Below are 18,883 nucleotides of genomic sequence, written 5' to 3' on the forward strand. Positions count from 1 at the left end.
ATTAATAATGATAACAGAACACTATTTAGTCATTAAAGTAAGTGAGTTTCTGGGAGCAGTGGTGTACGCGTTTAATCTCAACACTTGGGAGGTAGAGGCAGGTGGATCTTTGTGAGTTTGAGGGCAGCTTGGTCTGCAGAGTGAGTTCCAGGACAGTAGAACTGTCACGTAGAGAAACCCTGTCTCAACAATACCAAAGGGGCGTGAGGGTGAGAATCTAGCCACTTATAGTTTACCTAAAGTATGTATGACCTTATGTAAATAAAAATATGTACTTATACACAGATAACACACATGTGCTATATGTGAGGACACAGATATATAAGGAACATCTTAATGTTCAATTTGGAACATATATACTAACTAGCAGCAGCCCTTCCTTCAGGAGATAGGATAAAAGGATTTGTAAGAGAAAACATACTTTCTTCATTATTATATTTGATTTTGTATATAAGGATAGATGATTTGTGAAGTAAACAACAAGGACATCTAAAGTAAGTCTAAGAAATCTAAAGAAAGGTTTGCCACGGTTTGAGATATTTTATGAAGTTTATTTTATCCACTAACATAACATTCAGAAATATATTTTTACAGTCTAAGAATTTCAGTTTTACGGCAGTCAAAAATTCTTGAACACACAGACCTTGCAAACAAGGTTCATTTAGATATATACAATTTACTTCCTAACTTATTTCTGTTTGATTACAAGGAGGATGTTCTTCTCATATTTTAGTGTTGTTTAAGATCAAGTAAATATTAATAGCTAAGAAGCATGACACTTTTAAACTTAAACAATGTTTTCCTACAAACAACACTAAAAATGTATCAGATAGCTGGAGGTGTATATACACATGTCATAATGCTATGAAGTTCAAAACAGTATCATGCTAAAGAAAGTGAAACTCTTAAAAATAAGGGCACGATGAGAAGACTGGACAGAGGCACATTTAAGGAGAGAAAGAAGTAGTGTTACTAACAGTTCTGCTCAAATGGTGCTAACGGAGACACAAGAGCATGAAGAAGCTGTCATTTCTGGAAAGCTGCAGATTATCCTACTAATGCCTCAGAACTGAGCCCATACATTCCAGCCACACTCAGCTGAGGCCCAGCCCAGACGTGCTAGGCTCCAGTTCTTGTGGCTGTCCATCTACTACGGCATAATCCCAGCTGCCAATCTGAAAGAAACCAGCTAGTCAGGGCAGATACAACCAAGAGAAACAAATGTCACTCAGTAACGCTCAGCGGCCCTGCGCTCATGGATAATTTCAAACAGTATCTCGGACTAGAACGCTGATGTGCTCATTCAAAACACCTCCATCTCTGGCTACTGGAAGCCAGGAGATAAAGGCTCCTGCCTAAGAAAATAAGTGGAATGCCTTCAAAGAAGTGGCCAAGGCCAAAGGAAGCACAGTGAGCACACAGTAAGTGCTTAACAAATAACAGGGCATCTGAGTGGAGCTAGAGTGCACTTAAAAGGTGAGTTATTTCACAGAACCCACCAACTATGCATATACCATCTTAAGGGGGTTTGCAGAGAATGAGTGGGCTATTCATTTGGTAGAAAAACCCCAGTCTATTTCCCCCAAATATCTGTGAGCATCCCTTGTGTCAAACACAAAGTATTAACGAGGAATTTGACTGCATGCTGCCTAACTCAAAGCTTGAAACACACACAGTACTAGCAGGAACAGAGAGCAAGGAGAACAAACACATGCACAATGTAGTTTATTATGAACGGTTTAAAGATATATCTTTGAGTCAATACTGGAAATTTCACTGGCTTCTTTGTATTCTACGTAAACATTCCTATCTTAGAAATTAATCTATTATAGAAAATCTGACATAGTGTCAAATAATTTTATGTAGATTTTTTCAAGTCCTGGGCCATCATTTTTAATCATTCTAAAAGTTAGTGAATAAAGTTGAGTAACAGTGTAAAGTGGAGATGGTCTGCAGGAAATGGTTTCTTTTATGAGGAGGAGGACAGAAGAAAGCTCGGGGTTCCTGGAACGTTGATGGGGATTTTAAAACACAACAAAGCATGAAACCATGCATTTTCTGCTGTCTGTTGTCTGCTATGTGATTCGGCTACTTATATAGCCCTTAGCTGGGCAGACACGAAGCTGAGCAGTAATGACAACTTTGATGCTCATTTAGCCAGCTGAGAGAAACTTGGTCTATTATTGTGGTTTTGATGTACAAGGAAGTCTGGCAAAATTTCAGTGTTTTTTTTTAAATGTAGGTTTTCAATTAAAACTTGACTAATCCTGGCCGTCCATTTGGCTATTTCTTTGTACGGTTCCTGCCCTGCACTGTGTCAAATACACCATCTGGGCAACACACTTCTGGCTAGTGATACTTCAGGACTGCTTCTGTAGCACTGTGAGTTGTAGCTGCATGAAACTAACTTAGGTCATCCACACTCCTTATTTACTATATTGCTGCAACCACTGTAATCCTGTTGTCCTAGCCTTAAATCTCACTACAGTCACAACAAAGATTCCTGCCCCACCTGCTTAAGATGGGCTTACAGACCACTCCCACAACTTATTCAACAAATGTTAACAAAGCTATAAATACCAATTGTGTTTATGCTTTCTGAAAGATTCACTGCCAGTGTTCTGCAGCACTGCCGAGCTGAGCTGAGGCTGACTCCCACCACGAGACTGATGGAATTCTAAGCCAAAAATGCTTTTCCTCGGATAAGATATCTGATTTGCTACTGCTGTCATGAAACCGGGGTCATGTAAACTTAAACACGGCTGCTGCTTCTTTAGGAAAACAGACCTTCTCCAAGTGATTATGAGTTGCTAAAACAGCCCTTGGAAGGATAAATCTGGAAGAGGCCAAAGCAACCACTGACATTAAACATGACTTCAGGGAGTGTTCAGGCTTGACTTTCATGCTGTGAGACCCATGGTAGATAATTCTTTAAACTGAGTAATATCTTGGCTCTCTCTCTCCTTCTGTATCTATCTTAGCAGATAGAGTTGGGATTTATTTTCAAAAGGAAATCAATTTTGATTTCTGAGCACATATCAAGTGACACCCTCTTTCCTTAAAAAGTAAAGGAGAAAATAGCACTTCCACAAGAAATGTAGTGAGTGCTGCAAGGTGAGAAAGCACACACCAACTGGTCCTCTGCCACAGCCCACAGTGGCCTAGACTCCACACATGGCCAGAATCTGCCTATGTCTGTGTCTTACTCTCTTTTATCAAAGCTAGTTGTCCAGTCCTGACTGGAAAGGGTTGTTTGAGAAGAAAAAAGAAGAAAAGATTTGTAATTAGATTTTAATCATCTCTAAAAGTGCAACCCTGCAGCGTGGATGGCACTGGCTAGCCAAGTCCTGGCTCTGGGGCAGAAGCTTTCCATGCCAGATTCTTTACTGCTGGATTCTTTGTAATTTTTTTTTAAAATTTTTAATATTTTTATTACATATTTTCCTCAATTACATTTCCAATGCTATCCCAAAAGTCCCCCATAGCGCCCCCCACTTCCCTACCCACCCATTCCCATTCTTTTGGCCCTGGCATTCCCCTATATTGGGGCATATAAAGTTTGCAAGTCCAATGGGCCTCTCTTTCCAGTGATGGCCGACTAGGCCATCTTTCGATACATATGCAGCTAGAGACAAGAGCTCCGGGGTTCTGGTTAGTACATCATGTTGTTCCAACAATAGGGTTGCAGATCCCTTTAGCTCCGTGGGTACTTTCTCTAGCTCCTCCATTGGGAGCCCTGTGATACATCCAATAGCTGACTGTGAACATCCACTCTTGTGTTTGCTAGGCCCCGGCATCGTTCTTTGTAATTTTAATCGTTAAAATGTACTGCTTTGAAATATACATTCCCAAATCTCTTCTTGTAAATTTGTACCCATGGGTGTACACACACACACACACACACACACACACACACACTCTCTCTCTCTCTCTCTCTAAGCCCCCTTCCCCTGTAGAGTTTGAACCCAGGATTTAGAATTCATAAAGTTTAGGCCAAAAGTAGTCTCCCATTTGCATAGTCATGATAAGAATGGTAATTACTAGTAATGTATCTGAGATAAATTCCCTAAAAGTAGAAAGTTGCTCTCTTTTGCCCTGCCAAGTAATACAGGAGGTACAAAAAAATAAATTACTTAAAATTACATTTAAAAAGTTCCTGTTCAATGGGTTAAATGATGAAACAAACAAGAACTGAAGCTGAAAGGGAGCCGGTTGTATTTGAGTCAGGCAAAAGAAAATAATATCCTCCTGATGTGTATGTGAAGATGGCTTTGTGGAGCACTATACCTTAGATGTCCACAGAGGATGGAGAGATGACCACAGAGGAGGGATAGAAAACAGCCCAAACCCACAGTTACTATAAACATCCCATCTCACACACTTCCCTAGTGAAGATTTCTAAGCAGGTTTATTTTTTTCCTTCAAAAACGGAAAGACTTGGGTCCTCATCCCCATCTCCAACTCGAAAAGAATGTTTAGAACACAGAAAAAGGCAAGCGAAAGGCTTTGACCAAAGACAATGACTGTAAATATGTTGAGGTCCATAATTTCAGAATTTTTGTTATATAGTTATATTTTATATTTCATAAATTGACCTGTTTCCCTATAATGTGGCAAAATATATTTCCATGGCAAGCCATATAAATCTGCAGAACACTGTTTTCAGTGCACATAGCTTCCTCTTCCCCGCCTCTGTATGGATCTACTGATGACCACCCAGTGTGCTGCTGCTGCACAGTTAGGCACTACTTTGTAATTATGAGTAATTCTATAATCCAACATTCTGATTAATGTCCTAAGCAAGTAATGCATGGATATTATAAAAATTGGTATATATTGCTATAAAATTTAAATTATTTTTCTTTATAAAATATATGAATTTACCAGTTTTCTCACACTCTCTCAATATCCGAGAGTCTCGTTAATTTTTAATCGTCTATAATCCACTAGGCAAAAAAAAACCAAAACCAAAAAACCCACACACACAGTTTTTGGATACTAGTACAGACTATTTTACATATGTTTTTCCTTTTGTCATTTGTACATTATTTATTCTTACACCTTTTCATTATATACAGAAACTTCAGTTCTCATGTGAGTAGCATGCCAATTTCTGTGATTATTGGCTTTGATATTAGACTTTCAGCCTTCTTCACTCTAAGATTATGAAGCTATTCACATATGTTCCAGTCTCACATTTTATATCCAGATATTCTTTATTTCAAATAAGTGTATGTAAAACATTTGAAAATTCTTTCATTAAGATATGAGGATGGGATCTATATTAACTTACATTCTTAATAATCAAGTGCCTGACCTGACATTATTCAGACTAAAACCACCCTTGGTTTGTGACTTAAATCAACACTTGAATCACATCTTCTGTGTGTACTATATCCATTTCTGCAAGGCATATTTGGTTCCACTAAATGTTCATTCTTTTACCAGACACACTGTTTTGACCACTATGGCTCAGGTTTTCTTGTCAGATAAACTTATTTATAATTTAGTTCTATCAAATCCTGTGTTACAACAGGAGGGAAACAAAAGACCATAGGCATCTGGAGACAGTAACTCGAATTGAGAACCAACAGCTCGAGAGGAGAAGAGGAGGAGTATAAAAAGAGGGCGTGGAGCCTGAGAAAGAACAGCTAAGCGATTCTTTAAAGCTAAATAGAGCAAGTAACAGAATTACTCAGTGTTTTTATTGTGGTGCTGGTGATAGAAGCCAAGGCCTCATTCATGCCAGTTAAGTTCTGCACCACCAAGCTCATCCCATCCCTGAACAACAAAACAAAAACAAAATAACAACAAACCCTTTGATTATGTAGGTTCTGGTGGTGAAGTCATGTTATCTGGTTTGGTGACAAGCCCCCTTGCCCACTGAGCCATTTCACTGGTCCTACATGGTTTTAAAAAGGTTATTTCTTACCTGCTAAACTCCCTCAATGACCTATCTCCTAAGGTATTAAGGGCTAGATATTGGGCTCTTTACATTGGGATCAAGTAAAAACCACTTAGGTGTGAATTAACAAATGAATTCTGGATAAGTAAGTGTATGGAGTAAAGGCTTAGCAGGAAACCAATATCTACAAATGCAATAATAAATACTGCAAGGAACAGGGAAAGCATGGTAAAGTGATTTTGTAGAGTAAATACTTAAAAACAAGAAGTTTTTTTTTAAGGTAACAATATTCATTTTGGCTCACACTTAAAGATCCTGGATTCTCTCCCTTGGAAACTTGCTAAGATTATGTTGGAAGGAAAAGAACTGACTGAATCAACCCAAAGTTAGCACAATTAATAATCACAAAATGACCTGCTTTTATTTATTTGCCCCTTGTCTATGAAAGAACATATACATAAGGCTGTGAAAATAGATTAAAACAGAGACACAGAACAACTAGCGACAAGAGAGGGTTGCAGAGTAGGGGTTGTGCAAATAGTCGGCTCAGGAGAAGAACTCACACCTTATCTGGGGTCAGAAGATATCTGAAAACAGATTAGCATATCTGAAAATAGATTAGCATATCTGACTGTAGAACACTCCTTTCTGGTGTGTGATGTATGTAAATGGAGGCTTCTATATTGATAACACAGCTGTTTTCTAAAAATTAAAAACAACATAAAAGTTTAATGTGCTACAGGCTGTTTCGCTGATTACTCTTCCTCTTCGCATTGTTATCACTTCTATTGTCGAGAGCTCTTTTTATAGAGAGATCATTTTTATGATCACTTACTATGTTATATATATTAACCATTCACTCTGGATCTCTTGGAAGCCAAGTAGAGCTTTGCCAAGCAGCAGGCAGATACATGCCTGTGTGTGACCATGTGCACAGGAAAAGGCTCGAGACTAAACTCAGTGTGCAGCAGCGAGCAGAAGAAGTGCAAGTCCAGCTGCTGGAAGGAGTGGCCAGGTATAAAAACAGATTGTGTGCTTTCAGAGAGACAATCTACCCTGTTATCTTAACAGAGACCTGGAAAGGCAAGACAAGTGAATATGTAAAAAAAACACGTTTGCATTAGGGAAATACACTGGGGGGACATTAGGAACATGAAAGTCCCTCATTAAAACAGAATTTTGAAGATGGGTGTGGCCTGTGAGTCCATAGATTACAGAAGCTGTTCAACTGGCAGGGTCTGTAGCAAGATCTGACTTGAAGGCTAGCCTGGGATCATAAGTCTTGCTCTGGGAATGGGAGCTGTACCCTGGGTGTCTGTTTTGCAGGACAGGGTTTATGAAGAGGCAGTATACATGCATCTCTCTAAAACTCTTCCCTACCACCCTATTTCTCTTCAGCCATCACAATCCTCTTCACAGCACCCATCACAACTGAAATTATAGTATGCACTGTTGAATTAGATTCTGTGAGTCCAACTGGATTTTCCCTTACTCAGCTGTTTATCTTCAGTATTATCAACAGGGTAAGTATTTGTCAAAGAAATGAATGACAGCATTTCCCAGTTCTCCAGTCCTTTCTTGCCTTTATGGCCCCAAGTTAGCCTAGACCTATATTTCACCATCTCATCAACACCCCTTAGCAGCTCCACCTATAATCCTTTTCATATATGTCACCATAAGTACTACATCTAAGTTCCCATCTTTATATATCTGTACATATGCAGTTACACACACACATACACACACACACACATACACTTTTTGCTTATCCTTTTTCTGAATTTATTTTCCTGCCATTTAAAACACAGAAAAACATACAGAAAGGAAGTAAACACCCATCACTATGCCAGATAGTCCTACAAAGTTCATCCTATCCCACATATAAGTACACATAAATGAATCTTGGAGCCACTCTCCCTTGCACATACACGCTGACTACGCAGGTCCTTGCACACTGCTAACACTAACTCCAGTTAAGTCAATATCGCTCCCTCCCTTCAGTGCTTATCTCTGTCTGTGCTCTGGAGTTTGTTCCTTTCCCCTTTCTCAGAGATAGGCTATCCACCTTTTGGATCTTTCCAATAAAACATGGTTGATCAGCTACTCATATAAAAAGTCTCTTTAGAGAGATGGCTAATGGGTACAAAGATTTCTTTTGTAGTGATAAAAACTGTTCTTAGAGTGTGGTGATGCTTATATGTTAAGAATATACTAAGCTGTATACTGCCAACAAATAAATTGTATCACACACAAATTATATCTCAATAAAGCCGGTAAAAATTTTACCTTAGACCTGGGGAGAAAGTTTTTTTAAATTAAATATGTATCCTTATAGTACACAGTAATTAAAAGATATATTCTTACTTTAAGAACAGCATGCAGCTAGTGCACCAAAGCTCTTACTTGTCACAATAGCCTAACAAAACCTGGTGTGCATATTCAAGGGGATATTATTCCGCCATAAAGGACAAATATTACACGTTCTTGCTTAGATTGTTAGAGCAATCAAATCTGTATAGAGAGGATGCAGAATCACGCTTGTCAGGCAGGATCTGGGGAGAGCATGGTTACTGTTTGTTTACTGCAAAGGTAGCTCCAGCTTGGGATATGAACGTTTTCTGTACATGGACAGTAGTAAAAGTTTGTACAATAATATGATTTTTCTTTGTTCTGCACTGGAGATTTTTTGTACATGATAACATATGCTCTACCCTAAGCTGCACCCCCAGCTCTATGCAAATCTTAACACCACTGAAGTGCACACTTAAAAGTGGCAACAATTGTAAATTTTACATACAGTTATTTACTACAAGACACTTCTTCTAAACTTATGATGTGTTTGTTTTATTAGAATGAAAGTCTGCAATGTAACCTACACTCTTGTATTTCAATTGTATCGCAAATGTCTGCAATTACACGTCTAATATCTGATGTTATATGCCCAGCTTAAAAGATCTGACCTGACAAGTCAGCTGTCTCATTCTCTAATCTTTTGTCCTGAAATGAGTCCAAAACCATGGTTACTACCAAAGATGCACAGGGCATTCTTCTCGATGTTGCTGTCAAGTGGCATGGCTAGTCACATGCTCCTATACAAACATTGAGTTCCTCAGATAGACTAGCCACACTTCAAGGGGACATGAGGCCCAGGCCGTGCTATTGTAATGAGATAAGTATTTCCATTACTATGGGGAGTAGTGTTAGTATTCTTCTAGAATACACTATAAATGTAAATAAATGAATAGATCAAATCTAATATAAAATGAGTAAGCTTCTCTGGAAATTTTTGGTAGGGGGTGGGGGAAGGTGTCAGTTCAAAATGAAAGCAGAAAGGTAACCACACTGCTTAAGAGAAAGACAAAATGGTCAGTTGGCTAGCTGTGGCAGACAGGGGTTAAGAGCCATCACTGTGATATAAATTAAAGCATCAGATTTAATGACAAGACAGGCAAAGCTAGTGACACTGTCTCAGACACACCAAGAGATGATTTTAAAGATAAGCATTGCACTTTACGTATTTATAGTAACTGCATGAATTTCAAAATTCAAACTATACAGACTACAGACAGCAATGTGGTATGGTAAGTAAAACTGAAGGATATAAAAATCAATTCTAGAATTCTAGAGTGTAAGTTCAGGTATAAGTTGGTTATATAGGGAAATTGATAATTACTACAAGGGAATATGAGAAAGGAAAAACAGGCTGAATGTTTTAGAATCACTGGCACATAACAGGACCAAGTAGTACATGGCAAATACTATTTAAAAGAAAGGAGGGCTAGAGATAGCTCAGTGGTCAGGAGCACGAGCTACTCTTCTAGAGGTTCTGAGTTCAATTGTCAGCAACTACATGGTGGCTCACAGCTATCAGTGATGGGATCTGATGATACCGCCTTCTGACATGCAGGCATCCATACACATATACATAAACTATATAAATAAATAAATCTTTAAAAAAAAAGAAAATAGAGTCTGCTTACTTACACATGTGTAAGCACACATATGTTATGTGGAGGTCAGAGAAAAGCGTGTGAGAATTGGTTCTCTGCTTCTTCCATGTGAGTTTCAAGCTCAGAGTAAAGCACCCTTGCCTTCTGAACATACTGGCTACTGATTTTTGCTGGGCTATTCTGAGAATTAAGTTATGCAGTGCTCAGTAATAATGCTTGCATTCTGTTTTAACCTCAGTGTCACGTAGGTTCCTGTGATGCTCAGAACCATTAAGTCCGCAGTTCCTCTAGATAAGGTGCTCTGGAGGAACGTTCACAGTGAGGCAGAGCATATGCTTACCGTGAGGAAGATCCTGGGTGCAATCTCTAGTGCCCAGGTCATCACAGGAGGAATCTGAAAGCACCGGGAGCTAACTGACCCAGCTCTCTGTCTAGAAACCATATACAATTTAGGACAAAAGAAACCCGATACACAGTGCTTCTGTTTATGTAATAACATTTATCTAGCATATAAGTCAAGTGGTCATATGCTTATTTATTTCACTATGTCCTTGTGGATGGTCAACATAACTAGATAACAGAATTAAACAGATGAATACACCAAGTCCTCGTGGAAACAGGACACATTACACATCACAAGTAATGTGCCCTTCAAAACTGACATCTGCCCCATGAATCAGTGTCTTGCTGTAATTGTCCATCTGTTCTAAAATCTTATCACTGTTTAAAGTTGTATCTGTGCAATTGTATTATTTTTCACACAAGGCTAATACATTTTGGGGATATATAACTAGATTAGAAACACTTATAAAAGCAAAATTTTCTCCAGAAGTTTGGGTGAACACTGCATTTGCCAAGACCCCGTTTTTAGTGTTTTATCAGAAAATACTTGAAAAGGATAAAGCAAGCCTCATTGCTATTTAATATTGAATAATGACAGCAAAGTTCAGACTTCAACCCCACTCTTAACTTCTGCATAAATGTGCATGCGCTAATGAGCTATAGCATAACGTGTTTTAGTGCATTTTGACTTATGCTCAGACTCGTACAGTGAGTAAACGACTATTTTCTTAATATTTCAAACTAGGCGAGCAGCTTCTGAATCCGTAACAATTAAAAATCTGAGTGTGAATCCCTTAACAGGTCAAACTGTGAAAGCTCTCATTTAACACTAAGTCGTGCTAAATTAGAAAAAGCTGCAGACTTGAGGTTGCACTAGGTAACTGAGGGACAGCTTGACCTGCTTTGGTCTGCCCACCGTGCTTCACTGTCTCTATCAGTTACTTGAAGGCTAGGGAAATGAGATCAACAGTGTGCAGCTGGCAGACTCCTGATCCTGGGCTGCTTCTCAGTAGAGGGACTTACCTCTCTCAGCACAGGATCAGTTATTGAGTTCAGGTTGACAGCTCCTTCATAGGTTAGGTAATAGAACACATTGAGGGCTCGCACTGCCTCTGGTCCTTGTTGTTTATAGCCAAAAATAAGATCAATCCATTGGTGAAGCTGGCAGGAAACAAATTCACTCTCCAGGGCCTGAAAAACAGTAGAGACCACATCATAATGCTGAATCCTATTTTTAAGCATAGACATTTAGAACAGCAGTAAGGCTCAACACTAAACTTACTTTAAAAACAAATAAAATACATAAAACACCGGTATGGTGGCATGCATCTGTAATTCTGCCTAGGAAGCTGAGGCAGGAGAATCCAAAGTTCTAGGCCAGGCTGAGTAACACAGTGAGGCCTGGTCTGAAGACTAACCAAAGGAACAAAGCCAAAGCAATGCGACAAGAGTTTGGCTCAGTCAATTTGAGTGGTTACCTGAGCCAATCTATCGTACCTACGTTAAAAGCCAGGTGTAGTGAGACTTATTTGTAACATCAGAACTAGTAACAAGAGACAGGGGCAACCCAAGAGCTTGCTGGCCAGCCAGCCTAGCTGAGTCTGCAAGCTCCAGATTCAGTGAGAGAGCCTGCTTCAAAAGCTACGGTGAAGAGTGATTGAATTTATGAAATTCTTGAGCAAATGGATGGACCTGGAGGGCATCATCCTGAGTGAGGTAACACAATCACAAAGGAACTCACACAATATGTACTCACTGATAAGTGGATATTAGCCCAAAACTTAGGATACCCAAGATATAAGATACAGTTTGCTAAACACATGAAACTCAAGAAGAATGAAGACTGAAGTGTGGATACTATGCCCCTCCTTAGAATTGGGAACAGAACACCCATGGAAGGAGTTACAGAGACAAAGTTTGGAGCTGTGACGAAAGGGTGGACCATCTAGAGACTGCCATATCCAGAGATCCATCCCATGATCAGCATCCAAACGCTGACACCATTGCATTCACTAGCAAGATTTTGCTGAAAGGACCCAGATATAGCTGTCTCTTGTGAGACTATGCCGGGGCCTGGCAAACACAGAAGTGGATGCTCACAGTCAGCTATTGGATGGATCACAGGGCCCCCAATGGAGGAGCTGGAGAAAGTACCGAAGGAGCTGAAGGGATCCGCAACCCTATGGGTGGAACAACATTATGAACTAACCAGTACCCCGGAGCTCTTGACTCTAGCTGCATATGTATCAAAAGATGGCCTAGTCGGCCATCACTGGAAAGAGAGGTCCATTGGACATGCAAACTTTATATGCCCCAGTACAGGGGAACACCAGGGCCAAAAAAATGGGAATGGGTGGGTAGGGAAGTAGGGGGGAGGGTATGGGGGACTTTTGGGATAGCATTGGAAATGTAATTGAGGAAATGATGTAATAAAAAAAAAAAAAGAACGAAGACCAAAGTGTGGACACTTTTCCCCTTCTTAGAATTGGGAACAAACACCCATGGAAGGAGTTAGAGACAAAGTTTGGAGCTGAGATGAAAGGATGTACAATCTAGAGACTGCCATATCCGGGGACCCATCCCATAATTAGCTTTCAAACGCTGACACCACTGCATATACTAGCAAGATTTTGCTGAAAGGACCCAGATATAGCTGTCTCTTGTGAGACTATGCAGGGGCCTAGCAAACACAGAAGTGGATGCTCACAGTCAGCTATTGGATGGATCACAGGGCTCCCAATGGAGGAGCTAGAGAAAGTACCCAAGGAGCTAAAGGGGTCTGCAACCCTATAAGTGGAACAGCATTATGAACTATCCAGTACCCCGGAGCTCGCGTCTCTAGCTGCATATGTATCAGAAGATGGCCTAGTCGGCCATCACTGGGAAGAGAGGCCCATTGGTCATGCAAACTTTATATGCCTCAGTACAGGGGAACACCAGGGCCAAGAAGTGGGAGTGGGTGGGTGGGGGAGTGGGTGGGGGAGTGTGTGGGGGACTTTTGGGATAGCATTGGAAATGTAAATGAAATAAATACCTAATAAAAAAAAACAGTATACAAAAAAAAGTAAAAAAAAAAAAAAGGAGTGATTGACGAAGACATCTGATATTGCTGCTCTACAGCACACACACGCGCACATCCATAACCAGCCCCCCTACACACAGACACTGAAGAGAAGGAGGAAGGGGGAAAGGGAAGAGGGAAAGAAAGTGGAAAGGGAAGAGGAAGGGTAAAGGGAGGGTAAGAAAATGACAAGAGAGAGCAGAAAAACACTGTGGCTCAAATGTAGTTCAGTGTAGAGTATGTGCTTTGTACTTGTGAGGCCAAGAATTCGATTCCCAGTCCTGTAAAAACCAAACAACAAACCAGTGACATCCTGTTTTCTAGTTGACTCTGTCCCACTGTGTATTTGAGAAAAGTCCTGGCGCTCATTATGCTGAGCTGTAGTAAACGCAGCATTCTCCCACTACATGTACATGGTAAGGTATAGGGACTTGGGCTGGCCTTATCTTGGTCATACTTGTAAATCAGTCTCAACAGGCACTCAATTCATGCTTCAAAGAAGGGAGGTCGTAGAGTGAAGGACTACTTTGGGAAAGCAAATGCAAAAAAGTTAAACAGCTTCTATTCACTTAGGATATTAACTTTTTTCTCAAATTAAAGCATGTTGTATCCTGCAATTGCAACCAAATTGTTCAGTTATTTTGATTTGGTTTATAGTATCAAATTAGATTTTGTGGGGACTTATAACTGCTGGATTTTTATTCTATGTGTCAGTAGCAAACCAAACACTTTGTGCTATTAACAGTGCTCAATAAATAATGAATGAACATGATCAAATGTTCACTTGAAGTGCTGGGTACCAGATTTACTTCCTAGTCAGCATTCTCTTCCCACTTACTAGCACTGTGTGCCAAATACAGTTGGTACCAATAAATGTTTGCTGAACTGAGTAAGTTAGGAATATCAAGGCCAGAGACTTGTTAGCAAGCTATTCTTTATACTGTGTAATGCTACAATACTATTCCAACATCAATGGTTTAGGTTTTCCAAGGGATAATGCTATTCAGACCAAAAGCAGTTGAAGTTATCTCTGAGGCCTAACTCTGGTTTTAGCATCAAAGCTGTACGTCTGGGTGCGTTTTCTGGCAGTGTATGGTTAGTATCCTAATAAGAGGTCTGTAAGTTTTAAGGTGCAGTTGGCTAGACTTTTCTTCTCGGTGCTAGAGACTGAATCCAGGGTCCTGTGCATGCTCCATCACTGACATCTCTAATTCTTATCCCCCCAAGGACTAACTTCTAATGCAAACATCCAATGAGGTATAAGCCATCTTGCTACAAATGACAGACACATTTGTTCATAGGTACGTATGTATAAAAATGTCTTATTAAAACTAGTGCCTGTGAATAAGAAAGATGTTTATAGCTACATACAATGTTTTCTTTAACCTGGGCTTGCAATAGTATCAAATATAAAATATTATTCTCTAAATAAGTCCCTATGCACTAACTAGGCAATTCTCATATTCTAAAATATACCTGAAATGAAACAGACCTAACAATATCTGTCTAGCTTTCCCTGTGAAAGTTACTGTTTTAGACATCTATTATAAAATTCACTATATTTGCCACTTTCCTAGAGAGATGGTAAGAAAGCACAAAATTACTTCATATTATACTTCATATAATAAGAGGGTTTTAATAATCAAATAAATCCCTATTTTAATTACATAAATTTAAAATAAGTCTAAAAATTCAAACTACCAGTACAAGTTGAGTTAACTTTAGCCTTGGGAGGAATGGGAGGGGCATGTTTAAAGTGACACATAAAAACAGCAATTGTCTTAATTTGTGTGCAGTGCACTCCACACAAAAGCCCTAAATATGTTCAAATTAGAGCGAGCTGCTTGATTGTCACTGCAGTCTCATGTCACATTAATGCATGACAAACATTAAACCATACACTTAAATGGCAATTTATATCATTTAAATGTTTACTGCCAGACTAGCTCATCACTCATTTAAATGTGACTTTCTGACAGCTAATTTCAGTTAATTTTCTCCAATTCACTTAATTAGAACTTTCAATCAGGGAAGGACTTCCATGTATCTTCAAGAGTGCATCCTTTTTGGTTGTTCAAACCTGTGAGCTAATAAGCTGATGAAAAGCCCTGCCGTAGGATTAATGTGTAAGATCTGCAAGTCTACAAGAGAGCATCACTACACAAAGCAAGCTCACAGCGTGCATTCTGAGAAAGAACATATTTATGTGAATAATACTCTCACCAGTAGTTTAAATAAAAAACGTTTAGTTCATATATACCCACTATTGAAACAATAAAAAACCTGCATCTAAGCTAATTAAAAATTAATGATTTCAAAATTGTTTAATAAGATAAAACAGCCAGGAGTCTCTTGAGTGTCCATGGCACTGTGATTTGAGACTATAAAATTCAGAAGGCTCAGAAAATGAAGATGTACAAATGAGTTTTCTCAATATAATATTAAGGCTCTAGAAACTAGGGCAATTTTGTTTTCTGTGCCAGCAAACAAAGGGCTGTGGGTTCCTAACGGTTGATTACTTCTTTATGCACATTTGAAATGTGAAGCTGGTTTGATTTTAATGCTCTAAGCTTTATATCTTGATACTGCTTCAGAATTTTAAGCAAAAAACTTCACAGAAACAACACTGTATGCTATGATGCTGTGGACACACTGCAGAGCTGTCACACGCCGAGGTTCAGCGTCCCTGCACGCTCACACTAGTCAGTTCTTAAGGGTCGGCCAGGAATTCACAGAATTAATGGCAGAATTTCTTCAAGGAGGTTATGAACACATTCATAAACATACAACTATTTTTTTAAAACAGTAAATATTACCCTTACAAAAAAGTTAGGACCCAAAAAATGTAATAGATCTGAGAGTTTCTAAGAAGTTTTGGAATCCTCCCAGTACAAAGTCAGCCCAGGACTAACCTCCTTTTTGACAGCACTGACTGACAGTTGCCTGACCCAGAGTATGCACTGATAAACAAGTGTACTGAATGCACACTTGAGGGGAGAGGGGAGGATGAGCAGGGGGCCATTAAGGACAAAGACAATAACTCAAAGTGGGATACTTTTAGATTTTTATCTTATAACTTGTTTTCAGATTCAAAAACATAAAGGAGGAAATATCTACTAAAAATTCTTCAAAATCTCTTTTGTATACAGCTTTAAAAACTACCCTGTAAAATTTATGTAGGTCCACATTTTCAGCACACACACACACCCCATGCATACCGTGTCAATGGAATGCTAAGCATTCGGTGGGGGGGTTTCAAAGCCTTTAGGACAGACAGTCTTCATTAAGGCTGGAGTTAATCAGGTCTGCAGCTAGGGGACAGTAACATTTTTCCATGATGCCCTCAACCCATCCAATCTATCGTAAGCATTCCCCTAGCAGGCTAGATACATCACGCACATCCAATGTGTGCTCTGAGTAAAATTTGTAAAAAAGAAAATCCATGAAAATGTCCAGTAGGATACAGAAATATTCAGCTCATCGTGAGTTGTTATAGAGTAAAGCAGTGGCTATTATCCAATTGTTAGGATCATGTAAGACTATGAAAAGACTACCACGTGGAGCTTTGCACAAATTGTCACTCCAATCCAGTGGGACTCATATTAGCCTTGATAAACTGTCTGGGGGCTGATATATGTTTTTTAGTGGTATCTATTAGGCAGAAACTAAAACATTTGCGAGATGCTAAAACGTACATAGATGTCAAATACAAACATTTATTAGTAACTTTCATTTGCTTGGTTCTGATATAAAATATCAACAAATAAGTTTTAACATATCATAAAAATAACAAAACATTATCATAAGTGGATGTATCAGAAATAATTATAGCAAATATGAATATGTTTCCAATAATAAATCTTAGAGAAAGAAATCAACTCATTAAGGAAATGAATTATTTATTGATATAAAAATGTTAAATAAAATTATTCTATTTTTGTAGAGTGAAACCAAATGTTTTGCTAATATATAGAAATAGATTACTTTTCCAAAATATTAAGCTATCTGAAAATAATAATTTTAATGATATCTATCACTAATTTTATTAATCTACAAATGTTCTAAAAGAGAGTTTTTATAACATGAAAGTTGGGTAAAATAAATAAAATAAATTTTACTTAACAAAAGAAATTATAAATCTTTGTTTATGACAAAGGAGCTGTGACGGATAGTTACTTGTGGATCCATGCTTATAAATCCCTAACTCATGCTACTCCACAGTCGTACTCAGTACAACCATACAATAGTGCTTCTTACGAACATCAAATAAAATAATCAAGTATCATCTACAAATAGAAAAAAAAATATATATATATATAAAATTTGATTCTCAGAACCAGGATGACATCAAAAACATACATAATAAGAGTTAGTGAAAAAGAAGGCCAGAGGTCCACGCCACCTAGATTCACATCTCTGCACATCAATGCCACTGCTTTTCTTCCCTGGTGTACAGGAGTCCTGATTCAATTCTAATACAAAATATCATACCTGTTAGCTTCAAATAAAAACATAAAAAAATCACTAATTAATTCTAATTTTGGTATATATTTAGTTATAAGATGCATATGACCGCTTTTTAGTGAAAAAATAAAAAATAATTTCCTAAACTTTGTTTGTTTTTCGAGACAGGGTTTCTCTGTATAGCCCTGGCTGTCCTGGAACTCACTCTGTAGACCAGGCTGGCCTCAAACTCAGAAATCCGCCTGCCTCTGCCTTCCAAGTGCTGGGATTAAAGGCGTGCGCCACCACACCCGGCAATTTCCTAAACTTTAATTAAAGTTAGTTAAGACCTTTGATGGAAGTGAGTGTATGTAGTGATATGTATGAAAGAAGGTAATACACCAAATTGTAAACTTGGATTTATAAGTCATTTTCATTTGAAATAGATGTAAAAAACCTTCTTAATACACACACACACACACACACACACACACACACACAGGAACTGGCCTGTTATATTTGCATGTGGTGGATTTCAAACACTAGTGGTAATGTTTCCTTAACATTGATATATGACCTTTGTAATTTACATTGAAGAAAGCTGTTTTTTTTCAGCCTAATTAGAACTGTTTCAAATTTTCTTGCTAAATATATGATATAAAGTTCTTTCAACTTTTTTATTCTAAAGTTTCTTTCCATGTCAACTTTGTTCCAATCAAAATATGCTTTGAATTAAATGATTTTGATTGAATATGTGGATCACATTTCACGTCTAAGATTTAAAGTCAAAAAAGGAAAAGTTTAGCCTGTTCAAACAAAGCAAACGCAGCCACTTTGCGGAAGGCTATTCACTTTAAGAAGACTGACAAATTGTTTGTGTGCACCATCAGGTCCAGTTCCTGCAATAGTTGCCAGATTTCCTGCTGCTCTAATAAGATAGATACGTTAACTCCTGAAGTGCTGGCTTGGAATCTGTGGAAAATCTGGCTAACTTTAGGTAAATTTTAGGAGTCTACTTTTAAATTAATCTAGTGAAAAGAAAAGAAAAATTTGCAACTATGGCATATTAATGTCTTCAAACAATAAAAGTCAAAGAAAAATGAACTGTTTTTTATATTGGACAAATATAAATTCAGAATTCTTGGAAGACATCCTGTTGTTTTCCAAGTGTGATTTGCTACA

At 38.4% G+C, this 18,883-nt stretch overlaps 1 protein-coding gene across 4 annotated transcripts in view; it reads right to left on the minus strand.

Moving 5' to 3' along the window:
* Positions 1-18,883, minus strand: part of Lrba (LPS responsive beige-like anchor protein) — a 576,347-nt gene that overhangs the window by 56,969 nt on the left and 500,495 nt on the right. For all 4 annotated transcript variants that reach the window (XM_029475138.2, XM_021158805.3, XM_085835789.1 and 1 more), the window contains exon 48: positions 11,221-11,388. In XM_029475138.2, coding sequence (XP_029330998.1) covers positions 11,221-11,388 — 168 coding nt within the window. The remainder of the gene's footprint in view (positions 1-11,220; positions 11,389-18,883) is intronic.

This window comes from Mus caroli, unplaced genomic scaffold (assembly GCF_978045245.1).
Source record: "Mus caroli unplaced genomic scaffold, Mus_caroli_1 scaffold_3, whole genome shotgun sequence".
In the NCBI taxonomy this organism is placed as follows: domain Eukaryota; kingdom Metazoa; phylum Chordata; class Mammalia; order Rodentia; family Muridae; genus Mus; species Mus caroli.